The sequence below is a fragment of the Lithobates pipiens genome, unplaced genomic scaffold, assembly GCF_037356315.1.
Source record: "Lithobates pipiens isolate NorthernLeopardFrog02 unplaced genomic scaffold, aLitPip1_a1.2 Scaffold_23, whole genome shotgun sequence".
Classification (NCBI taxonomy): Eukaryota; Metazoa; Chordata; class Amphibia; order Anura; family Ranidae; genus Lithobates; species Lithobates pipiens.
In genome coordinates this window covers 36748743-36775718 of record NW_027507785.1, presented here as the reverse complement: position 1 = coordinate 36775718, position 26976 = coordinate 36748743, and the positions used below count along the sequence as shown (strand labels likewise).

The following is a 26976-nucleotide window of genomic DNA, read 5'->3' as shown; positions in this document are numbered from 1 at the left end:
ACAGCGTAAGAAAGTAGTGAGTACACTCTGTGAACTGTATTTTTATGTATTTTTGTGTAAATATATATTAGAAAATGTGACTTTTGAAAATATTACATCAGTGCTCTTTCATAGGCTTTCTAATTTTAAACTAGCCTACCAACCCCTGCATAGCTACTTAGTGATTTCTACATAACAGGGGTCGTGCTCCATTAGGCTACTAGTGGTTTAAATTTGTTTTTGGCCTCCCTGTTGTCAGAGAGAGCTATAATTGCTTGGTTAGGTCTTCCCTGGGCTCTGCTGATGTGGGCTTGGTTACTTCCCCCTAAAACCCATTGACCTGGGGCGGAAGGTGGATGGAAGAACACAGCCTGTATATTAATGCTTCTCCAGCCAATGCCTGGCTAGGGTTGTGAGTGACCAGCAGGGGGCTGAGGGGAGCTTAAATATAGTGGAACTCAGTGCAAAGGTCTCTTATTTCTGGGGGATTAAGGCCCAGCCTGAGGACTGTGACATCCCTGGGAAATTCACCTGTAGCTGCAAGAATCTTTTATAGGGTCCCAGCTACTTGTTGGCTGGGGGACCTCTGGTCTTTTCTCCGGAAGCATTTGCAGAAAGTTTCCTGAAGATCCAGGACACCGGCAGATGGAATACAGAAACTGGGCAATATTGTAGGCAGCTACACAGTATTCAGGACACAGTGAGTACCAGCCTTCTGAACTTAGAGACCTTCCTTGGCCTATTTTGGGAGATTTACTTTTCTACCAATACACTCAGGACTGTATATTTGCTGAGAAGTTCCTGTTTAGTACCTCTTTGTATACCTTTCAAAAGGGGGGATCAAACAGCCAGACCAGTTCCAGTTCTGTGCTACAAAGATGTGGCCACCTCTCCTTTTATTTTGGGTCATAACCTTCTTCAAAGTTGAATTCACCTGTGTTTTGAGCCAACATAGGTTGAATGTGGCTGTACAACAAGGGTCTTTAGTCTGCAGTACAACCCCATTGAAGTCTCCGCGGGATGATTGGACAGCCCCGGGGCTATCCAGCCTGAGGCTCGGAATTGCATGGATCCGCACCCCATGCCAGGAGGGCCATGGAGGCTGGTCAGGAGGACCAGGACCAAACAGACAGAAAATATCTTCTGGACCGGAACCCCGAAGCATGTGATTGCAGTACCTTAAATACCACCTCCCAGAATGCACAGCAAGAAAAACGCTCCCACTGGGCTGTCTGCGAGAAAAGAATGGCACTCAATACACCCAACTAGACTGACTTCTTCCACTTGCTGGCGGTGACAGCGACACCTGCAGCCATGGAGAGCTCAGTGCAATCCAGCTAGACTGGCACTGAAACCATAATTTAGCAAAATTAGCCCCAAAACCCAACTGTGGTTTTAGGAATATTACATTTTCAAAACATATAGCGCATGCTCGTCAGGAGCCAGCGCTACATAGGCTTACCTGTAGGTAAAAGTGGTTGTACAGGGTGTACAACCACTTTAAGCGTATACAGAAAACCACAGAAATGGAGGAAGTTGTACACCAAGCGAAGGATACCCCCTCCAAAGTTAGGAAAATATGGTCATGCTGGCTGAATTTTGTTACAACCAACAAATATATTCAACACATACCGTATTTATCGGTGTATAACACGCACTTTTTTCCCCTTAAAAGCAGGGGAAAATCGTGGGTGCGTGTTATACGCCGATCCCCAGAAATTCTGAGCCTCTGGGCGGCTTTCAGCCGCCTTCGGCTCTTCAAGGCGACTTTCGGCCACCTTCGGCTCTTCTTGGCAGCTTTCGGCCGCCTTCGGCCGTTGTGGGAATGTTTCGGCCGCCTTCGGCCATTCTCGGAAGCTTTCGGCCGCCTTCGGCTCTTCTCGGCGGCCGAAAGCTTCCGGCCGCCTTCGGCTCTTCTCGGCGACCGAAAGCTTCCGGCCGCCTTCGGCTCTTCTCGGCGGCAGAAAGCTTCCGAGAACGGCCGAAGGCGGCCCGAGAAGAGCCGAAGGCCCGCCGAGAACTACCGCACGCCGCCGAGATACACATCCGGCTCTATATCTCGGCGGCGGCATTTAAAAAAAATAAAAGACACGGCTGCAATGGGGGACACGGCTGCAATGGGGGACATGGCTGCAATGGGGGACAAGACTGCAATGGGGGACAAGACTGCACTGGTGGACAAGGCTGCATAAGGCTGCAATGGGGGACAAGACTGCACTGGTGGACAAGGCTGCATAAGGCTGCAATGGGGGACAATGCTTCAATGGTGGACAAGGCTGCATAAGGCTTCAATGGTGGACAAGGCTGCATAAGGCTGCAATGGTGGACAAGGCTGCATAAGGCTGCAATGGTGGACAAGGCTGCATAAGGCTGCAATGGTGGACAAGGCTGCATAAGGCTGCAATGGTGGACAAGGCTGCATAAGGCTGCAATGGTGGACAAGGCTGCAGATGACACTGATGGGCATATAAATGTAAGTTTTTTTTTTCCCTTAAACTTCCCTCCTAAAAGTTTTTTTCCTTAAAATTCCCTCCTAAACTTGGGGTGCGTGTTATACGCCGGCTCGTGTTATAAGCTGATAAATACGGTAACTTGAAATACCCTCAACAACTTCTTGCGGTAGAGAAGGGCAGAACTCTGGCCCCCTCCCTCCCCTTTCCCCACCTCACCCCACCCTTCCTAAAATACCCCAAGCTGTCCCCCTTGATCTGCATAATCAACATCTTCGTCCTCAGGTTTCTGATTTATGCAAAATTTATGTTTATACCAACAATTCTATATGGTAACACTGGACAGTCTCTGATAGGTTAAGGAGAACAAAGAATTTGTAGATTATAAACTCTACTGCTTTTATGGTAATCTAAATGTATTTTACACAGGATACTAACTAATAATATAAGATATACAGTACACCATAAGTAACGGTATGTACATTGTCATATTATGTACCATATGTTACATGTGATCTCTTCCACCCAGATACATTTTCTGAATTTTTGTTGCTGGAGCGGCTGCGCCCGCAAATATGTTTTGTATTGTCCATGTCTTTTACAAGCACAATAAAAACATTATTACTAAAACATTGACCTCTAATCCTTCCCTATGCCATTTAAAACTAAAACCAAAGATTGTGCCTAGAGAAATGCTTTAACAAAAGTAACAAACACCTCCAAGGCCACCACTGCACAGACTTTCCACATACTTTCAGTTAGAATAAAAATGTAAAAAAAAAAAGTGTACTCTGCAAAGAATGAAATAATAGTGATGGCCGAACGGTTCACCCGGCGGTCGTTTTGCGGCGAATTTCGGCTGTTCGCGGTCCGCCCGTTCGGCGGACTATTGGCGCCGTGCGCCCGGCGGACTTCCATGTTTTTTGTGTAAAGAACTTTGACCTATGATGACACATCCATCATGGGGTACAGGACAGCCAATTGAGACATTACAGCACATGGACACTTGGACATTCCCCCTAACTTATAAATACACCCGATCCGGCGGCCATTTTACATTCTTTCTTCTGTCACTATAGGGAGAGGTTGCTGTGTGGAGCAGGGAGAGATTACAGTGACCCAAATCGCTAGCTATTTGGTACACAAAAGTTATTTTTTAGGACTGGTATAGGTGTTAGGTGTAGTTCAGGATATAGGTTTGAGGCAGTGCTGTGCTAGTGATTGTTGCAGCAGCCTGAGTGTCTTTTGTCAGTTTAGAGAGAGGGACAGGACGGTGTGTCTGCTGTAGGGACAGCCAGTTTAGTCATTAGCTGTTACTATCAGGTCCACAAAAGTGCTATTTCAATTATTGTTCCAGTAGCCTCTGTTTTGTCAGTTTATATAGGGACAGGCAGGAAGCAGTGTGTGAGGCAGTGAGGGTCAGTTTAATCAGTAGCTGTTACTATTAGTTCCACAAAGGTTCTTTTCAGGACTGGTATCAGTGGTATGGTAATAGGCTTGTACATGTATAATATTCTTTCTTCTATATATAGAAAGAATATTATACTTGACTGCTGCCCTTCTGCTGCAGTCTGCTAATCATTCACAACCCACTTGTTCCACAAAGGTCCTTATAAGGACTGGTAACTTGGTCTGTCTAGGGTGCTACAGTACATAGGGTTGAGTGAGGTACAGTCTGCCATTCCATAAGGACTGGTATAGGTCCACAGTACATAGGGTTGAGGTGCACTACTGCTGACCGCTGCCCTATACTGCAGCAGTCCTTCATCGGTATAGGGACTGACGTACAGTCTGCTAATCACTCACACACAACCTACTTGGTCCACAAAGGTCCTTATAAGGACTGGTAAGGTATAGGGTACTACAGTACATAGGGTTGAGTGAGGTACAGTCTGCCATTCTATAAGGACTGGTATCGGTCCACAATACATAGGGTTGAGGTGCACTACTGCTGACCGCTGCCCTATACTGCAGCGGTCCTTCATCGGTATAGGGACTGACGTACAGTCTGCTAATCACTCACACACAACCTACTTGGTCCACAAAGGTCCTTATAAGGACTGGTAAGGTATAGGGTACTACAGTACATAGGGTTGAGTGAGGTACAGTCTGCCATTCTATAAGGACTGGTATCGGTCCACAATACATAGGGTTGAGGTGCACTACTGCTGACCGCTGCCCTATACTGCAGCGGTCCTTCATCGGTATAGGGACTAACGTACAGTCTGCTAATCACTCACACACAACCTACTTGTTCCACAAAGGTCCTTATAAGGACTGGTAAGGTATAGGGTACTACAGTACATAGGGTTGAGTGAGGTACAGTCTGCCATTCTATAAGGACTGGTATCGGTCCACAATACATAGGGTTGAGGTGCACTACTGCTGACCGCTGCCCTATACTGCAGCAGTTCTTCATCGGTATAGGGACTGAGAGTTTTGTCACAGGGTCATTTAAAAAATGACAGGTAGAGGAAGAGGCAGGCCCTTCCGCAGGGGTGGTAGGGGTAGGGCAGGAGCAACAGGCTTGAGCCAAAGTGGGAAGTTGCAGAAGGTGCGTTCAATTACTTTAAAGGACGCACCAGACTTGGTTGAGTGGCTCACTCAGCCTTACTCTTCTGCACCCTCCTCATCCTCTCGATCTGCACCCTCTTCTTCACTCTCTGCTATGTGCACCCCCAAAGACACTACCACCAACAACACCACCACCACCACATACCTTCCGCTTGAGTCACAGGAATTATTTTCCGATCCATATCAAGACATTTCTGATGCGCAGCCACTCTTGGTATTGGATCAGGAAGAGGAGGCAGCAACAACCGCTACTCAGCAGTCTGACGACAGTACCCAGATCAGCCCAAGGAGGAGGTTGGTCCCCGGTGTTGCTGCCTACTCCGAGATCTCTACTTATAGCGGTGGGGAAGGTGACATTGATGATGATGTGTCTAGTGATGTCACGTGGGTGCCCACAAGAGAGGAAGAGGAGGGGAGTTCAGAGGGAGATATGGACCAGCAGATAGGGAGCAGAAGCAGGAATAACTTACATTGCACAGGAGGGACAAAGCAGACTGCAAATGTATCAGGAGCGAGTCATCGACCATGTACGGTCACATCTGGCGCTCCCAGGACACCGGCACATGGCTCCGCAGTGTGGGCTTTTTTTAACGTGTCCGCTTCTGACAATAGCGTTGCCATCTGCAATCTTTGCAGTCAACACATTAGTCGCGGTAAGCCCAACACTCACCTAGGGACGACCGCCTTAAGAAGGCACATGAGCAGCCATCACCGAGCCGAGTGGGAGCAATGGAACACACAAAGCCACACTGCAGGCTCTCACCGTCCAGCCTCGTCTTCTACTTCTCCTTCTCCTCTCTCCTCACAATTGTCCTCCACTCCACCTTCCATCACACCAAGCTCACGTTTTTCTGCAAAAAGGCAGGCTTCCGTGGGCCTAATGTTCGAGCGTAAAAAAATGATGACGCCGAATAACCCTCTTGCCCAACGGTTGACGGCTGGCTTGTCAGAACTGATAGCCCGCCAACTACTGCCATATAAACTGGTGGACTCGGAGGCCTTTAGAAAATTTGTGGCCATTGGAACACCACAATGAAAGGTCCCAGGAAGGAAGTATTTCTCAGAGAAGGGCATCCCAGAGCTATATGGCCATGTTCAGCGGCAAGTGAATGTATCTCTGGCACACAGTGTCGGTGCCAAGATACATCTGACCACAGACACGTGGTCTAGCAAACACGGGCAGGGAAGGTATATCACTTTTACTGCCCACTGGGTGAACCTTCTGACGGCCGTCAAGCATGTAACCCGTGGCACCCGTGTAGATTTGGTTTTACAGCCACGGATTACATGCAGGGCTGACTCTTCTTCTCCTCCTCCTCCTCCTCCATCCTCCTCCCTCTCCTCCTCAGCTGACTCCTCCTTTTCCGCTGCTAGCGTCTCTTCCGCTGCGCCGCCCAGGCTCCCCAGAACCTATTCGACATGCCAGGTGACACGTTGCCATGCCGTGCTGCGTCTGTTGAAGCCAAGAGCCACACTGGCCCGGCACTCCTTTCAGCTTTGCGTTCACAGGCAGATCAGTGGCTAACACCGCTCAATTTGACAGTTGGTAAAGTGGTGTGTGACAACGGTGCCAATCTGCTTAGCGCATTGAAACAGGGCAAAATCGCGCACGTGCCATGCATGGCACATGTCTTAAACTTGGTCGTGCAGCGATTCCTTGTCAAATACCCTGGGGTCCAGGACATCTTGTGGCAGGCAAGGAAAATCTCGGCCCATTTCAGAAGATCTTACACGGCCATGGCTCGCCTTGCTGACATTCAGCGGCGACACAATCTGCCGGTCAGACATCTTATTTGCGGTTGCCCGACGCGATGGAACTCAACATTCTATATGCTTGATAGGCTGCTCCAGCAGAAACGTGCAGTTAACGTCTACCTGTATGAACTCTGCGGCAGAACCGGTTCTGGGGAGCTGGGGTTTTTTTCACCGCGCCAGTGGCTGCTCATGCGCGACGCATGCAGACTTCTGCGGCCATTTTAGGAGATCACCAAACTGGTCAGTCGCAGCCATGGCGCCATCAGTGACATGGTACCTTATGCCTTCTTTATGGAGCGTGCATTGCGTCGTGTCATTGATCAAGCTGTGGAGGAGCAGGAGCGGGAAGATGAGGAAGTCGCAATGCTGGATGAATTCCCAGGGGGGGCTACTCTATCTGAGACAAGTCAACAACAGGAGTCTGAAGAGGAGTCAGAGGAGGATGGTGCCGGGGCGGATGAGGAGGAGCAAGAAGAGCATGCTTTAAACCTTTCTGGGATCCCTGTTGTGCATGGATGGGGAGAGGAGAATGAAAAGGATGACATTATCCTGAATGATGAGCAGGAGCCAGGCCACCACACCGCTTCCACTTTAGTGCAAATGGGGGCCTTCATGCTCCAGTGTTTTAATAGGGACCCCCGTATAAAAAGCATAAGGGTCAAGGACCAGTACTGGGTGGCAACGTACTTAGACCTCCGGTACAAACACAAAATGGCGGAAATGTTACCGCCATCACAGAGGGCTGTCAGAATGCAGCACTTCCAGGCCTTGCTTCGAGAAATGCTGCATTCTGCTTTTGCATGAGCTGGCAGAGGAGCAATTCCCACTCCCAGAGAAGGAGTTGCGGGTACCAATCCAACAGCGCCTGCAAGAAGAGGCCGGTTTGAAGATGTGTTGGTGACTTCGGATATGAGGTCATTCTTTCAGCCGACCCATCGACAGGTGTCATCCGGATCCAGCATCAGGGAACGCCTAGACCATCAGGTGTCCGACTACATCGGGTTAACAGCCGATGTGGACGCTCTGAGGAGTGATGAACCCCTGGACTACTGGGTGGGCAGGCTTGACCTCTGGCCAGAGCTTGCCCAATTTGCAATGGAACTGTTGGCTTGCCCCTCATCCAGTGTCCTGTCCGAAAGGATGTTCAGCGCAGCAGGGGGGATCGTGACCGATAAGCGTACTCGCGTAGCTCACGACAGTGTTAACTACCTCACATTTCTAAAAATGAATGAGGCATGGATCTCGGGGGAATTCAATACATGTGACCAGTAGACCATGTATATGTCCATAAACAATTTTTTTAATCGAGCACAGAGACCTTCTTTCTTCATTTGGCTCACTTCCTTGTCCAAAAAAAGCACACCGTACTATATGCCCGTACCCTCCTCTTTGAAGAGGTTGAGCGGTGTCATATTTCTACTGGGGCTGCTTATTATGAGGGGCTCCCACCATCCCTGTGCTGTACTGACATCCTCCTGGGGCTGTACCTCTGCTGTGCATATTATGAGGGGCTCCCACCATCCCTGTGCTGTGCTGACTTCCTCCTGGGGCTGTACCTCTGCTGAGGTGCTCCCACCATCCTGGGGCTGTACCTCTGCTGAGGTGCTCCCACCATCCCTGTGCTATGCTCATTATGAGGGGCTCCCACCATCCCTGTGCTGTGCTGACTTACTCCTGGGGCTGCTTATTAGGAGGGGCTCCCACCATCCCTGTGCTATGCTGACATCCTCCTGGGGCGTTCGCGAAACGTCCCGTCGGAAGTTCGTCCATCACTATGAAATAACACTTTCCTTTTCCCCCTGTCCACACTACCGATCACCACTGTACTGTACTTGAATCCCAGGTGCCATTTTTAAATGGTAAAGGGACAGTGGCCATTCATCTCATGTTACATAGAAATCACACTTACTGATATCATTTTAATTGTCGGATGGTTATTATTTGGGGTAAAAATCTGGAGGTGTGGATATTACATAAATGTTACATAAAAGGTTGCAGGAGAATGTTTATAAACATTTTCTCTATTTCTTTCCAAAAAACTAATAAATAATAATAAAAAAGGTATACTGTATGCACACACACGTAGATATATATATATATATATATATATATATATAATTTCTGAATTAAAGCCCTATCAGTCCCTATTGGTCCCAAAAAATTATATATAATATGCAATGGCGGCTGGTGCTCAACATTTTTGGGGGGCGCAAACAGACGCAAAAAAAAACATCAATTGTAGCCTCTCTGTGCCCATCAAACGCAGCCACTGTGCCATCAAACGCAGACACTGTGCCCATCAATAGCAGCCACTGTGCCCATCAAATGCAGCCACTGTGCCCATCAAATGCAGCCAATGTGCCCATCAATTGCAGCTACTGTGCCATCAAAACGTAGCCACTGTGCCCATCAAATGCTGCCACTGTGCCCATCAAATGCTGCCACTGTGACCAGGGCAGGACTTAGGGTGGTGGGCAGTGGCGGAACTACCGCCATAGCAGCACATGCGGGCGCTATGGGGCCCGCAGTCAAATGGGGCCCGGTGAGGACAGGCGCTATGGCTCCGCGGGAGATAGCGGGCGGCTCCGCGGGTGGCCCGCGGGCAGTCCGCGGCTCCGCGGGTGGTCCGCGGGCGGCTCCGCGGGTGAGAGCTGGCGGTCCGCGGGCGGCCCGCGGGTAGTCCGCGGCTCCGCGGGTGGACCGCGGGCGGCTCCGCGGGTGAGAGCGGGCAGTCCGCGGGTCCGCGGGGGGCTCCGCGGGTCCGCGGGGGGCTCCGCGGGTGATAGTGGGAGGCAGATGAGAGTGGCCGGTCCGCTGGTGAGAGAGTGGGCGTGAGCGGGCTGGCCAATCAGGGAGCTGACGGGCGAGGGAGCATAGAGATGACATCATCTCTCGCCGCCCTCTCATCCTTGCAGTGCAGTTCCCCCCTCACTGTGCAGGCAGCCAGGAAGCAGAGAGATGACATTATCTCTCTGCTGCCTGACTGATAATCTGCTGGCTGACTCTGTGACACAGCAGGAAAGTGGCAGAGCAAGTGACAATCCATAATGTGTGGCAGGCGACGTGGCAAGTGACAACCCAGGACGTGGCAAGTGACAATCCGTAACGTGTGGCAGGTGACAAGCAAGTGAAAATCCATGACGTGGCAAATGACAATCCATAATGTGTGGCAGGCAACGTGGCAAGTGACAACCAGGGACGTGGCAAGTGACAATCCGTAACGTGTGGCAGGTGACATGGCAAGTGACAACCTGGATGTGGCAAGTGACAATCCGTAACATGTGGCAGGTGACGTGCCAAGTGACAATCCGTGACGTGACAAGTGACAATCCGTAATGTGTGGCAGGTGACGTGGCAAGTGACAACCCGGGACGTGCAAGTGACAATCCATAATGTGTGGCAAGTGACAATCTAGGATGTGGTAAGTGACAATCTGTAATGTGTGGCAATCTAGGACGTGGCAAGTGACAATCCGTAATGTGTGGCAGGTGACGTGGCAAGTGACAACCTGGATGTGGCAAGTGACAATCCTTAACATGTGGCAGGTGACATGGCAAGTGAAAATCCGTGATGTGACAAGTGACAATCCGTAATGTGTGGCAAGTGACGTGGCAAGTGACAATCCGTAATGTGTGGCAGGTGACGTGGCAAGTGACAACCCGAGACGTGGCAAGTGACAATCTAGGACATGGCAAGTGACAATCCGTAATGTGTGGTAATGTGTGGCAGGTAATGTGGCAAGTGACAATCCGGGACTTGGCAAGTGGACAATCCGCAACATGTGGCAGGTGACATTCTGCAACGTGTGACAAGTGACAATCTGCATCTGGTGGCAGGCGACGTGGCAAGTGGACAATCTGCAATGTGTAGCAGGTGATGTGACAAGTGACAATCCTTAATGTGTGGCAAGTGACAATCCAGGACGTGGCAAGTTACAATCCATAATGTGTGGCAAGTGACGTGGCAAGTGACAATCCAGGACGTGGCATGTGACAATCCATAATGTGTGGCAAGTGACAATCCAGGACGTGGCAAGTGACAATCCATAATGTGTGGCAGGTGACTTGACAAGTGACAATCTGCAACATGTGGTAGGTGACATTCCGCAACGTTTGACAAGTTACAATCTGCATCTGGTGGCAGGCGATGATGGCAAGTGACACGCTCAGGGATCCCACTGATTTTTTTGGTGGGGGGGGGCCCATACAACATTTTGCTATGGGGCCCTGTGATTTCTAGTTACGCCCCTGGTGGTGGGGGCTCCTGGGCTTGAGTCACTTTCAGGCCCTACCTTCTATACATTACCATATTTATCGTTGAATAACATGCGTCGGCATATAACACGTACCCCAAGTTTAGGAGGGAATTTTAAGGAAAAAACTTTTAGGAGGGAAGTTTAAGGAAAAAACGTACGTTTAAATGCCCATCAATGTAGCCTTATCAGTGTTCATCTGCAGCCTTGCCCATCCATCTGCAGCCTTGTTCAGTGTCATTTGCAGCCTTGTCAGTGTAGCCTTGTCATTTGCAGCCTTGTCATTGCAGTCTTGAATTTTAAAAATGGCGCCGCCAAGATACAGAGTCCTCTGTATCTCGGCAGCTCTCGGTCCTCTCGGCGGTGTAACAACATATTCAGTGACCCATCGCAGTTTGCTACGGAAGTGACGTTCCGTCGCCACCATCTTGGTACACCCCACACTCATCCACAGTAAGGCCGCGTACACACGGACGGACTGTTCGCCCAAGCCCAACTAAGTTCGTCAGACAATCCGACAAACAGTCCGTTCAAAATTTGCATGAACGGACTTGACCACACACGATGAGCAGACAGTCCGCTGAAAGCGTGCGCGATGACGTGAACGGCACGTACGACGGGACGAGAAATTCGACGTCCAATACACTGCAATGCAACCTTCGCCGTGTAAATCCTTTCTGAGCATGCGCCAAACTTAGTCTGTCGAACTAGCCTACACACGAGCGGACTGTCCGCTGAAACCAAGTTTGGACGGACTGTCTTACGGAAATTCCGTAAGACTTTGTTCGTCAGACTGTCCGCTGAAACAGTCCGCTGAAGCCCACACACGAGCGGATTGTCCGCTGAAACACTGTTCAGCGGACTAAGTTGGGCGAACAGTCCGCCCGTGTATACGCGGCCTTAGGATACACTAAGAAGGGGTAAAGCGGACATGTTGTTACACCCACCGGAATTTTTCATTTTACACATATTTATAACAGTAAAGCCAGTTTATATAGTGAAGTACAGGACTTAGAACTTCATCTGACTACTTAGATCTTGAATTTTAAAAGCAGCGACAACCTTGCTCATCTCACAGGTTTGCTAATCTGACAGAAGTTCGCTGCTTTTAAAATTCAACATCTAAGTAGTAAGATGGAGTTGTAAGTACTATATTTCACTATATACTAACTTTAATGTTATGAATATGTCTAAAATGCAAAACTCTGGTGGGTGTAACAACATGTCCGCTTTACCCCTTCTTAGTGTATCCTTACTGTGGACGAGTGTGGGGTGTAGCAAGATGGCAGCGACAGAACGTCACTTCCGTAGCAAACTGCAATCGGTCGCCGAATATGTCATTACAGTGGCTCCCGGGTCCTCTCACAGTCACACCCAGTCCCTGTGTTATGTCCATCATAGGGTGGGACTGGGCATGACTGTGAGTGGAGCCGAGCCGAGTACACTCGCTATGTATCTCGGCAGGGGCCCCCTATTGGGTGGGGCCCATGGACTTGAGCCCAGTCAAGCCCAATGGTAAGTCCAGCCCTGACTGTGACATTCCTGCCCACTCGCCGTCTGCCCAGAACTTACCCTGTTTCAGTGGGGCAGAAGGTGACGGCAAGCAGTGTCCTCCATGCGTCCCCTCCTGGCCTCTCCTCCCATCCTCTCTTCCTGATAAGTGTCCAATCACAGCGCCTGTCGCTTCAGCCAATCGTGTGATGGATAACAGACCTGAGCTCGCAGGTTTTTGATGCCTATTATAGCCTATGGCTCTAATCAGGTGCTTCAAAAACACCCCCCGCTGCTGTAATTTAGGTGCCCGGTGCTTCGAAAAGGGGCCAAGAGCATGAATAGGGGGTGGCAGCGGCAGCCATGGATAGATTCATGCTATGCATGAATCTATCCATTGGTCATAGAGGGGGTGGCTGGAGAGAGGGGGTGGCACCCGTGCGCCCTTATGGACGCACCGCCACTGATAATATGCTAAGGTACAAATGCTAAATTTATATTGTGTGGAACCGAGACATCTCTGAAATGAAAAGTGTATTGAATGTTGTTCATTGAGAACTACAAGCCGACAGCCAAAAAGGATTCCTAGAACTGTGTGAGTGAATGACGGCCGCCCTCTTTTAAAAAAGTAACATCTTGGATGGGGAACTTCTCCCTGTACTGCTGTCACAGGCAGAGAGGGCAGCAGGCGGCCGCTGCAGGAGCGGGAACATGTTATACGTTTTACCCTAAAAATAGGTAGAACATATAACATATTCCCAAACGTGAACTTATCTTTTAAAGCACAAATAAAGGCTCCTTTGTTGTACCATGTGCAACGCTGTATCGTGGCCTAGACTGACAGGGCCCAGGCCTAGGGCAGCACTTTGCAGGGGGGCAGCATGGACAAAGTCCCCGCTGGCTTGCGCTACAATTTAGGGTTGCACCAGTCTTATGGGGCGGACTGGGTTGAGACGCAAATTAGTCTAGCACCCCCATAAAGTGGCTGCACTGCTTCCGGTATGCGGGAGGCTGGCATTCCACAACTGTGTGTGGGGGGGGGGGGGGGGGCGCTTCTAATTTTGATTGTCCTATCATCCTGGACCACAAACCTTCCTCACTCTGCTATATGTTTTCTGCTGCACCATTGGGATGGTTATATCTTCTTAGTCCTCTCTATAATATTATCAGAAATTTGTGCTTAAAGTAGAACTATAGGCAACACTTTTTAAAATTTTGGATAGAATAAGGGAGGGTTATAACCCCTGTCAGTTTATTTTTTACCATCCCTGTCCCATTGCAGAGATTTCCCTTCACTTCCTGACCCATAGCCAAAACAGGAAGTGAGAGGAAATCTATGAAACTTAAGGGAATCCATCCCCCCTCCCCCCAGGCCCTCGGAACTAGTGTCCCCATTCAAAAATTTCAGGGCGGGTCTTAAACAGCAAAGGGTGTGGTCTTGACAGGAAGGGGTGGGTCATATATAAATAGGGAGCGCATGAGTTTAGTCAGGCCTAGGGCAGCACAAAACCTAAATACACTACTGACCATGTGGTACCTTTCTTTTGTGTCATCTTCATCAATGACCTGGGACAAGGCTAAGGCTGCTGTAGGGGAATACACATGCTTAAGGAGGACCTCTAGATTTAGAGATGAAGAGACACCATGTACATTGCCCGCAGTGCACTCTGCAAGGGTTCCACATGTGCACTCAACTTGACACTTGAACTTCTGTGCCCCTGTATAGGATGGGGAACCTCTGTAGCCGAATCCGCTCCCGTTGCTATGGGAGACAGACCTCTGACAGAAGGAGTGTAGACAACATCACCCTCCCTGCTAGAGGCTGTGCCTCCTATAATGGGTACACACTACCGACAAACTGCTTGTGATGTCGCATACACACGACCGGACTTTCCGGCAGAAAAGGTCTGATGGTTTTCCTTACAGTCTTCCCGACGGAGTTCCGGCGGACTTCCGACTGAACAGACTTGCCCACACACGAACGGACCAAAGTCTGTTTGTTTTGAACATGATGACGTACAACGGGACTAGAAAATTAAGTTCAGTAGCTGCCCTTGCGTCGTATTTGGTCCGTCGGACCAGCCTACAAACGAACGGACAGATTTGAAACATGTTCTATTTCTAGGTCCGGCGGAATTTTTGAAGAAAAAAGTCAGATGAATCCCACACACAATTGTAATATCCGACGGAATGATTCTGTCGGACCTTTCCTGCCGGAAAGTCCAGTAGCGCGTACGTGGCATTAGACTTCCCTTACTCTGGGTAACCACTTATCATGGGCGTCCACAGGTAGGGGCAAGGGGGGGGGACAAGTGTCCCCCCCCCTGGAATAGACAAGGGTCCACCGAAGACTCTGCTGAGTGACTGCTGGCTGCTGCTCTCTGATCGTACATCCCTCCCTCACCCCCTGATCATCCAATGCGATGGCTTGGCCACTCGGCTCCAGCCTCCAGTCCCTGTACAGAATGCAGTCTGTCAGATATAGATCCAGCTGGCATGGCGCCGGCGACGCTTACTCAAGTGGACTGGAGTGGTGTAGAAATGCTTATGGAGGACTGGATGAGGAGGAAGCAAGGAGGACTCGTTGCTGCCTAGGCCTCATCAGAGAAAATCCTGAAGTCAAGTGGCATACATTTCAAAATTGAAGAACCACAGGTAACAGCAGTTACATTAGGAGGAACATAATATACAGTATATCGGAAAGTTGGAAGTGAAGCAGCTATTGCTGGAAAGATCATATCATCTGTCCTGTCCCATATACAGCTATATACATCCTCTTTCCTTCCTGTATTCCTCCATCATCACTGACTGCAGATATACATTATCTGCCCTGTATATATAGCCGTATACAGGAGAGATGATGTATATCTGCAGTCAGAGATGATGGAGGAAGGTCTCTATTATGGATGAGCTCCGACGTGTTTGCACACTCCACATGCAGAGCTCGCCAGGAAGTCGGCGCAGCGCTGCGCTAATCACAAGCAGTGAGACATGGACCGATCTCTGCAGCCGCACATCAGGGCAATGTCTCACTGCCTGTGATTAGCGATGCGCCGACTTCCTGGCGGGCTCTGCACGTGGAGTGTGCGAACACTCTGGAGCTCATCCCTAGTCTCTATATACAAGAAGGAATGTGGGTGTATATATAACTGTATATACCCACTTTCCTCCATAATCACTGACTGATATACATCATCTGTCCTGTATACAGCTACTGTATATAGACCCACCTTCCTTTATATACTAATACCATCCACCCCCTATATATATATATATATATATACATACTGTACACCAGGGGTGCCCATCCAGTGGCCCGCGGAGCCCCCTGATGTGGCCCGCCAATTCCTTCTGTGGGATGGCAGATTGGCAAGCCCAGTGTTAATGAAGCCGGCAAAGCAAGCAGCTGTGGAGCAGAGCTGGATAAGCTGATGCTTCCTGTATAGCGCCGTCTCTTGCCACAGGCTGAGTGATACCAAATGCACTCTGCTGGGGACAGCACCCGCAGGCTATACTTGAATGGAAGACTGTTATTAACCACTTGACCACTGGGCACTTAAACACCCTTAATAACCAGACCAATTTTCAGCTTTCGGTGCTCTCACATTTTGAATGACAATTACTCAGTCATGCAACACTGGACCTATATGAAATTTTTGTCCTTTTTTTCACACAAATGGAGCTTTCTTTTGGTGGTATTTAATCACCACTGGGTTTTTTATTTTTTGTGCTATAAAAGAAAAAATACAGAAAATTCTGTAAAAAAATGAATTTTTCTTCATTTCTGTTATAAAATTTAGCAGATTAGTAATTTTTTCTTCATAAATTTTGGCCAAAATTTATACCACTACATATCTTTGGTAAAAATAAGTACAAATTGGTGGATATTATTTGGTCTTTGTGAAAGTTATAGAGTCCACAAGCTATGGTGCCAATATCTGAAAATTGATCACACCTGAAGTACTGACGGCCTATTTCAATTCTTGAGAACCTAACATGCCAGAAAAGTACAAATACCCCCCAAATGACCCCTTTTTGGAAAGAAGACATTCCAAGGTATTTAGTAAGAGGCATGATGAGTTTTTTTGAAGTTGTCATTTTTTCCCACAATTCTTTGCAAAATCAAGATTTTTTTTACTTTTTTTTTTTTTTTTCACAAAATTGTCATATTATCAGTTTATTTCTCACACAGCATATGCATACCACAAATTACACCCCAAAACACATTCTGCTATTTCTCCCATGTACGGCGATACCACATGTGTGAGACTTTTACACAGCGTGGCCACATACAGAGGCCTAACATGCAGGGAGCACCATCAGGCGTTCTGGAGCACCCAGGACAATTCTGACATTTCTCTCCTACATGTAAAAATCATCATTTATTTGCTAGAAAATTACATCGAATCCCAAAACATTATATATGTTTTTTTAGCAAACACCCTGGAGAATACAATGGTGGTCGTTGCAACTTTTTATCTCGCACGGTATTTGCGCAGCAATTTTTCGAATGCTTTTTTTTGGAAAAAAAACTGTTTTGTGCTTAAAAAAAAAAAAAAACACAGTAAAGTTAGCCCAATTTTTGCATAATGTGAAAGATGAAGTTACACCGAGTAAATCGATACCTAACATGTCACTCTTCAAAATTGCACAGGCTCGTGGAATGGTGCCAAACGTCGCTACTTAAAAATCCCCATAGGCGACGATTTAATTTTTTTTTTACTGGTTATATGTTTTGAGTTACAGAGGAGGTCTAGGGCTAGAATTATTGCTCTCGCTCCAACGTACGCAGCGATACCTCACATGTGTGGTTTGAACACCGTTTTCATATGTGGGCGGGACTTACGTATGCGTTCGCTTCTGCATGCGAGCACATGGGGACAGGGGCGCTTTAAAAAAAAAAATAAAAATTATTGTTCATTTTACTTTATTTATTTTAGTTTGACATTTTTTTCCCCAAAAATAAATTTTTTGATCACTTTTATTCCTATTACAAGGAATGTAAACATCCCTTGTAATAGGAATATGGCATGACAGGTCCTCTTTACAGTGAGATGTGGGGTCAATAAGACCCCGCATCTCACCTCTAAGCTGGGAAGCCTGAAAAAAAAAAAAAGATTCTGGATTTGATAGTATTGGCGAGTCGGTAGAAGCACCGGAGGGTGGCGGGAGGGGGGGTGTCTATGGCTGGGTATTGCAGGGTATCACCGACTATGGCTGGGTATGGCTGGGTATATCAGAGTATGGCTGGGTATCGCAGAGTATGGCGTTGCAGAGTATGGCGTTGCAGAGTATGGCGTTGCAGAGTATGGCAGGATATTGGAGGGTGTTGCAGAGCATTGCAGAGTGTTGCACGGTATTGGCGGGTGTTGCAGAGCATTGCAGAGTGTTGCAGGGTATTGGTGGGTGTTGCAGAGCATTGCAGAGTGTTGCAGAGCATTGCAGAGTGTTGCAGGGTATTGGCGGGTGTTGCAGAGCGTTGCAGAGTGTTGCAGGGTATAGGCGGGCGTTGCAGAGTGTTGCAGGGTATTGGCGGGTGTTGCAGAGCATTGCAGAGCGTTGCAGGGTATTGCAGAGCGTTGCAGGGTATTGCAGAGCGTTGCAGACTATTGCAGAGCGTTGCAGACTATTGCAGAGCGTTGCAGGGTATTGCAGAGCGTTGCAGACTATTGCAGAGCGTTGCAGGGTATTGCAGAGCGTTGCAGACTATTGCAGAGTGTTGCAGACTATGGCAGACTATGGCAGACTATTGCAGACTATGGCAGACTATTGCAGACTAATGGCAGGGTATTGCAGAGTTTTTGCAGGGAATTGAGGGGTTAATTTTCGGTGAGCAGCGATGTGGGCACTGCAGATGCAGCCCACATCGCTGCTGACACCGATCTCCTCCCCCTCCGCTGTTCCGATCGGTACAGAGAGGGGGAGGGAGGAACCGGCGTCATAACATGACGCCGGTTTGTTTACAAGTGATCACTCCGTCATTTGACGGAGCGATCACGTGGTAAACGGCCGCGACGAGCGGCCGTTTACCGTGATCCGTGATGCGCCGGGTCCTGTGGACCCGGCGGTCACGGATGCTCTCGAGTGCGCGCCCCAGGGGGCGCGCGAGAGCGGAATTCTGGGAGGACGTCATATGACGGCCTCCCACAGTTAAGAAACCGCCCTAAAGCCGTCATTCGGCTATAGGGCGGTTATTAAGTGGTTAAAGGTCAGTTTATTACTAAAATTGCAGTGTATATACGGGCATATCTGCGCACTGGTTACTGGACTGCTTTCAAACTGATCCGCAGGTGCAGTGCACCTTCAGGTTATCTGTACTGAGGCATAGACTTCTGTTATTACCTACAAGTTTGGTGAGCTTTCAGAAAGTGCACCACACCTGCAGGATATAATAGAAGTCTATGGCAAAGTGTAGCTAACCCACAGGAAAGACACAGGTGCACTGCGCTGGATTAGTGTGAAAGGCCCCTTTCACACAATCAGTCCGACTCAATCGGACCCTCCATTCACCTCTATGAAACGGCAGATGTAAACAGATTTGCGTCCTTTTACACCCGCCTACCTCCAATCTGATTCGCTAAAAAAAATGAAAAATAAATAACAGAAGGGGATCAATCCCCTTCCGTCAGGGCGGATCGGAGGTCCCATAGAGTAGAGTGGGCTGTGTCGGTGTCCGCTCTGCACGGACCTGTCATATGCCTGCTCTGTTCATTGTGGCCCACAACCGGTTACCAAGTCGCTTGAGTGGCCTTCGCTCTTCAAAAAGTTGGGCACCTCTGCTGTACACCCTCCATACTGTACAGGCCACATTTGATGGGCACAATGAGGCTGCATATGATGGGCACATGCCTGCGTTTTGTGATAATGACTAAGCCCCTCCCCTTCATGACATTGTCAAAAACCTTTAAATGATGCCCCCCCCCGAAAAAAGTTCTGTGGATGCCCATGGCACTATTCCTCCCACTGACACCAAAGATAGGGAATTGTTTACGCCCACTGAATGCCAGGATATTTTCTACTCCCACTGGCCCTAGTATGGCCCCTTAAGCCTCGGTTCATACTGTGCATCCCTGTTCTCTGTTTCAGGAACAAATTGGGGCTGAATCTATGCCTGAATTTGGTCATGATATGGAGCCAAAGATACACATTGTTTCTGTGCAGATGTGTGAACCGGCTTCATAGAGAGGGAAGGGAAGGGGTTAAATGAAATTCAATCAGTGATTACCCTTCTCAGTAAATACACAATATACAATCAGACTGCATAGTGCATGGCCATCTTTATATAAGTACATAGGAGGGAGTGGACAGAAACTCAGCTGTCAAGCCCCGTTCACAACTCTGCATAGTGGGAACTCACATTCCCACGTGCATTATTTTTTCTTTTTTTAGCATGGGGGGGGCGTTTTGGAGCATTTTCACTCATCACATATAGGGCAGCCCATCCACCTGAATAGGCGGCCCTACACACAGCAATTGCCCCAAAGAAACTTCAGAACTTTTTTTTAGAGTGGAGCTTAGTACATTTTTTACTGTGATTTTTGGTGCAGCACATTTCTGAAATGCAAGGAAACGCACAGATGTGAATGGAGCCTCACTGTTCTTGTGTTATCGCACCAATTTCACTTTCAGGCCCCATTCACATCTAGCATAGTGAGAGCGCACATTTTGTGTCTCGTTTTTCCTGTGACACATATAGGGCAGCCTGTTGATTTAAATTTGCTGCACTACATGTGGTTAATGGGACATTTTGGCGTTATGTGGGTTGTGTGTTTTTTACTGTGCTTTTTGTAGCATTTGCCGCTTGTTTTTTTACATGGTAAAATGTGTTTGCTTGTTTGTTTGGTATGCTGTTAACAATTAATGGCACTGAAAACGCAACTAGTAATTTTAGGTGTATAAACATGCGTATTATATATTGTGTATTTAGTGAGAAAAAAACATGCACCTGGGAATGGGAGGGTGGATGATACGGGGTGTGTGCTAATGAGATCAGCTGGTCAACTCCTTCCTGTGTCGTGACCTAAATGGCAGGGTGTGGCTCAGCCCTTCCTTCCTCTGAGCTGGCCACTCAGCTGTCGGCTAATTGCCAGCTCCTATCTCTCCACAGTGACTCACCTGTTGATGATATCCTGCTCGTCAGTCCTGCCTACTTAAGCCATCCAGCCCAAATAATCTCTGCCTTCGCCTTGGTCAACATCACATCTCCTGCGTTCCTGTTAAAGACTTGCTAGGCTGACATTTCTTCTGGCTCTAGATCCTGCTTGCTGTTTCACTATGCTGATCTCTGGCATCCTGACTTTCTGGCTTGTCTGACTATCTGTTCCGGTTATCGAAATTTGGCTATGTTTTAACTATATTTGTTCTATTTACATTTATTCAACAAGTGTGATTTAACTGTACTTCTGTCTCAGTCTGATTCATGGTTTCTGACACTAAAGTCTGATCAGGAAGAAGACATTACTAATGGAAACATCTGGAAACGTGGATTTAGACAAAAAAGTAAGTGACTTTAGATTTAATTGAAAGCTTTGATATTTTTGCTAAAAAAAGTACATGAATGCTATATTGGTGCACAGGGGAGCTGGAATTTTGAAAAAAAAAGTGTACAAAGGTGAACTTTCCCTTTAAGTGGGGCAATAGGTCTGTTGCAGGACAGCAGTGGGAATTAAAAATCTAATTTGAGGTATGTGGTAACAAACAGCGGTCACATTTACAGAGCCTGAATTGTTACAATATTGCACAATCAATGACATTAAAGTTATTTACCTCCAATGCAGAGCGTGTCTGGGTCAAACCAACAGCTGGAATCTGCAGTCGGCGGCGTCCCACCTGGAAACCGTATAGTCTTTCCTAAAAAGCGCACTAAATTGATGCCAACTTCCACTGAGTAGGTTGGGAATAGCTGGTTGATTTTCCCATCAGTATCTAAGACTACAAAGCTGCTGAGCCCATTCCCCTTGCCATCTGTATACAACATATGTGTGAATCCGGGGTAGTCCAGGTTTTTTGTGTATTCCACAAGATTGGTTCCCGACATCCAGGCCCCTTGTTTCCAGGCGCTGCTCATGGCTTTGGCCAGTAAGTACATAGAATTATAGATGGTTCCAAACAGCGGTGAGACCTGTTGGATCAAGTTGATTAGTCAGTCTAATTTCAAATCCACATGCATTCCAATTTTTCTGTGTAGCAGTTAGAAGTAACAATTAATCTGAAATGTGTATATTTGCAGTAGATTGTTTTTGTCAGCTTTAAAAAGTACAGATGAAACACAAAATGTATCAGTATTTTGATTTTGTTACCAACACGTTATATTATGATACATTCCTGTATTTATATTTCTGTTGGTAATATTTTCCCATTTAATACATATTCTCTTTGATTATGTCACAGAGTTTACCTTGTTATAATGTATGTTATTAGCCTTTATTTTTCATACATTTATATATTTGCATGATTTTGTACATTGTGTTTGCTTTGCAACCTCAATATGGGCACTGATAGGCAGCACTAATAAGAGAAAAGGATCCTGGACGGCCGCACACCATAGAAGGCATCTTTATTGATATGAAAAAGTAAAATCCAAATGCAGTCACTTCAAATACAGGGAAAAAAAGGAAAAAAGGAAGTGGTGTGATCGTGTGATCAGTTTCAGCGGAGAAAACCGGTCGAGTGTACATGGCATTAGGTTTGATTCACACCTATGGCATTTTTAGTGCTTTTTGCATTTTGCAGATTTGCATTACAGAACGTGTTCCATAGGAAACAATGTTAAATGGACTGTAGTTCAAATCTGCAAAATGCAAAAAGCACTAAAATGCATAGGTGTGAATCAAGCCTTACTGGATCCTCCTGCTAACTTTCATGTCAGTAGAGCAGGGGTCTCCAAACTTTCTAAACAAAGGGCCAGTTTACTGTCCTCCAGACTTTATGGGGGCCGGACTGTTGTCATTGAAAGTAGAAATTGTCCTGGCCTAAAAAATTAATCTTTGGTATTAGGGGGAGGAAAAGTGCCTTATCGCTGGTGTCAGTAGGAGGAATAGTGTCCCATCATTGGTGTCAGTTGTAGGAATAGTGCCTCTTTATTGTTGTCAGGGTAGAGTAAAAGTGCTCCATTGTTGGTGTCAGTTTGAGGAATAGTGCCCCATCATTGGGGTCAATGGGAGGAATAGTGCCCCATTGTTGGTGTCAGTTTGAGAAATAGTGCCCAATTGTTGTGTCAGTTTGAGGAATAGTACACCATCATTGGGGTCAATGGGAGGAAGAGTGTCCCATTGTTGATGTCAGTAGGATAAATAGTGCCCCATCGTTGGTGTCAGTGGAATTAATAGTGCCTCATTGTTGGTGTTAGTGGGATTAATAGTGACCTGTCATTAGTGTCAGTGGAAATAATAATCCACACTGAATAAAAAATTGTAATTATAGACCCACGCTGTGGAAGTATAAACAGACTGTATCATAGGGCTGCCGCTAGTCCCCCATCGTTGGGGTCAGTGGGAACAATAGTGCCCCATTGTTGGTGTCAGTTTGAGGAATAGTGTCCCATCGTTGGTGTCAACGAGAGAAATATTGCCCCATTATTGGTGTTAGTGGGAGGAATAGTGTCTCGTACCAGTGGCAGGAAAAGTGCCCAAGGGCCAGATAATGGCAAGCAAAGGGCTGCAGTTTGGAGACCCCTGCACTAGAGTATACTGCAGTGATGTGGGGGTAGCAGGAGCGAGTTGTAGGGAACCCCGGAAATTGACAGGCAGTGGTGCAGGCATTGGGAAAGGTAAGTAGTTTCACTCTAATTTTGCATATTTCAAAATTGGAGAACACAGTACAATTTTAAGAGCATAGCTATTTGGTTACTTACTTGCTGTGGCTCCAGATTGGTTTTTATTTCCCCCTTCTCTTTGAGCTCGGCAAAAACCTCATAAAACGACTTTTCCTCGTAGTCCATGGTGATGGTCAGCACCGCATCATAGGCCGCATGCAGAGTGCTGTTCTTGTCAAAAATGGGGTATGAGTTGTTTTTGTATGGAAGGCTGTAAAGTAAAGTGTCGTAGGGTACAAATACATATCTTCCATCGGTCAGTCCCATTTCATGCGCTTTGATGAGAAAGATGGCTTGTTCTTCCCCTCCAATGAAGACAGAATGCATGCACATAATGATGACTAAAACATAAAAACAACACGCAAGGTTAACAATGATCTGTACAGAGGAAGGATCATGACTATGGGGACAAAAAGGATGGGTGACAAAACTCAATGCCAAAAGGCTACAATGGATACAGGTGAAAAGTTTAGCCTGCAAAAATATATTTTGCTATTTACATCCCTTAAAGAAAATGCTGCCAGCCTGCATAGTCGGAATCAAGCTGGAGCAGCTGTGAATACTGATCTAAAACTTCTGCTTCTCTGTTCATTGAATGCTCATCCCTGTTAACCCTCTGGTAACCCTGCAAGTTACTGACCTGGCTTCTTCCTGCCTGCTGACTTGGCACTGCATGGCCCTAGAGTTGCCACCTCATCCCTTTAAACTAGGGCTGTTACTGATTAAAATTTTCGTGTTTCGATTAATCGATTTTTATTTATTTTTTACTTGACTAATTTCGATTAATTATAACGCACATTCAGTTCCAACTACTTTTAGCTCCTTGCATTGCAACTCTGCATTAGTCAATGGTAAATGTGGTATACACTATATACAATCACCCGACACTAGTTAGTTTCCACAATCCATGACTTAAAGCGGAGGTCCACCCTAAAATGGACCTTCCGCTCATCGGATTCCTCCCCCCCCTCCGGCGCCACAATTGGCACCTTTCAGGGGGGAGGGGGGGGTGCAGTTACCTGGATAATCCAGGTAACTGCACCCACTTCCGGGCTAGCTCTCTGCGGAAAGGGGCGTACATTACGCCCCTTTCCGCAAGTGCCCGCCCCCTTCCGCAAGTGCCCGCTGCCTGCTGGGAAACACACAGATCCCAGAGGCAGCGGGGACCGTCCTCATTGCGCAGCGCGGCTCGCGCATGCGCAGTAGGGAACCGGGAAATGAAGCCGAAAGGCTCCATTTCCTGATTCCCATACCCAAGATGGCGGCGGCAGCACTCAAGTGTCGATCTAGAGATCGTCTTCGGGTGCCGACATGGCGGGCGCGCTGGACAGGTAAGTGTCACTATTTTAAAAGTCAGCAGCTGCAGTATTTGTAGCTGCTGACTTTTAAAAAAAAAAAAAACGCGGAGTCCCGGCGGAATCCCGCTTTAACTTCACAGTTCACACAAATACGTTTTAAATTCAAACTGTAGCACTGACATAAGTCTTTTTTTTTCCCACAGTAGCGTGACAATCCCTCCACCTCCGGTCTAACTAATCACTCTCACCTCATGGCATGGACCCCTGTGCAAACAGGTGGTCATGCAAGCGGGTATCAAAAGGGTTAACACGGACCATAAACTTCTCTCACATCTCCTTAGCAAGGACGCCAGGTCATGGGTAGAAAGAAAAGATCTAAGTGCTCACCGCTTAAGTATAAGATTTAATTTTTGTGTTCAAACACAAACTACCGTATTTTTCCGTGTATAAGACGCTACTTTATCCTTAAATTGTTAGCCTGAAATTCGAGCAGCGTCTTATACACGGTCAGTCAGCCTGGGAGAGAGCCGTGCGGGTGCCTAGATGGTCATAGCTTGTGAACGGCTTCCTCCAATCACGAGCCATATGTTAGTGACGTCAGCTGGAGGTAGAGGAGGAGGTGGAGAGTGCGCAGATACGATCCCGTTCGACGTGGAGACTGTGCAGATGCAGAGAGCAGAGCGTTTTGAGCCCAAGATGTCACAGAATAATAAAAGTAAGAGACTGTCTTATTCTGCAAAATTTAAACTCAGTGTAGTTAGCTATGCAAAAGAGCATGGGAATAGAGCTGCAGAGAGACAGTTGACTGACTCAGAAGACAGCAATGATGCAAAAGAAGAATTCTGTCTGGAACTAGTAATGAAGAAGAGAACATTGATGCAACAGAGGTTGAATAAAGTGATATGATGCATAATATACTGGTATGTAAAAGTTAATTACTAAATAAAACTGTGTTCTGTTTTACCTGTTTAAAATATGGATTTCTTAATTCTGGGTTGCAAAAGTGGGGGGCGTCTTATACATGGGGGCGTCTTATAGACGGAAAAATACGGTACTCACATAAAGATGATAAAAACACAGCATGTAAAGCCGACAATCGTGTTAGTTCCGTAGGGCAGCAGTGGGTGACATCATGCGTAGCTCCTCCCCTGTACGCGTTACGTTCAATCAGAACTTCAACGTCACCGGACTCCTCCCCCCTTCCCTTTGTTAGCAGACGGAGGCACTTGGGGAAGGGGGGAGAAGACGTCGATGTCCGTGACGTCACCAGATCTCAGACAGAAGTCCCTGAAGACCGGGAAGCTGGCAGAGAGGTGAGTACCAATCAAAAGAATTTTAATTGATCAAAAAAATGTATTGATTAATCGAGGAATTAATCTTTATTTTCCACTAGCCCTAATTTAAACCCAAACACCGTTGAATTACACAGGTTCTGAGGCTAATTAAATGCAGATAAGGCACCAAGTGAGTTTAATTACCACCTTAATCAGCCACAGAACCTGTGTAATTAATATGTGTTTGGGTTTAAAGGTTTGAGGTGGAAACCAACCATACATGGCCCGCCTGTTGCTGACCTGGGCTTGTGTATTGACAAAGTCTCAGTGGGTACTACATCTCCTGTTCACTTCAAATCATTTCACGACTGCGCTCTCAAAGTTTCTGTGATACCAACATCACTCACCAGTGCTTGTGCCACTCTATTTTCCCTACACTCCCTGTCTTCCTGGCCATCATGGGTTCACTATCCAAGTACAGCGCAACATCTCTTTAACACTCCATAGCCAAGCCTAATCTCTTCGTTATAGTGCAGAAATAAAATGGTGTGACCTCCGTGACCTAGCCTGCTGATTTTGCCGGAAGTGTTGTAAAGTCATCCTTGCCTAGGAGCCAGGAAGCTTTGTATAAGGTAAATATATTTTGTATCATTTTTCCACGAGTGTTTTCTTTTTTCGATCACATGTATAAAGCCTTGTGTTGATGAGCTTTGTTAAGTAGAAACATTAGTCCCTACCTGATTGGTTGGGAGGGAAGAGCTGCAGGGATAACCTGCTACCCTGCCTTAGGAGGATTGCCAGCCCATTCCCTATATACCCTGTTAATGGGTTCCTGACAAGTCATAGACTATCATCAAAATATCAGGGGGCACACTAAGGATGTTCAACTCCAGCCAAGGTTTACTGAAATTATGGCACACTTCTCTCGAAAGCCATGCCCCCTACATATTTCATCTACAGTGGGGCTTAATCATGTGTGCTATCATTGCAAAAAAAAAAAACCTTGGCTGGAGTTGAATGTCTTTGATGTCCATTATTTGGATAATGGACTACAGTGGAGCAAGAGTGGACTCCAGGGGCTTGGCACCTC

The 26976-nt window shown here is 47.2% G+C and overlaps 1 protein-coding gene across 1 annotated transcript in view; it reads right to left on the bottom strand.

Moving 5' to 3' along the window:
- Window positions 1–26976, bottom strand: part of LOC143927382 (retinal guanylyl cyclase 2-like) — a 195511-nt gene that overhangs the window by 79042 nt on the left and 89493 nt on the right. Inside the window, exons 3-4 of the mRNA XM_077451426.1 lie at window positions 23354–23655; window positions 21268–21622 (exon numbers count right to left, since the gene is read on the bottom strand). Coding sequence (XP_077307552.1) covers window positions 21268–21622; window positions 23354–23655 — 657 coding nt within the window. The remainder of the gene's footprint in view (window positions 1–21267; window positions 21623–23353; window positions 23656–26976) is intronic.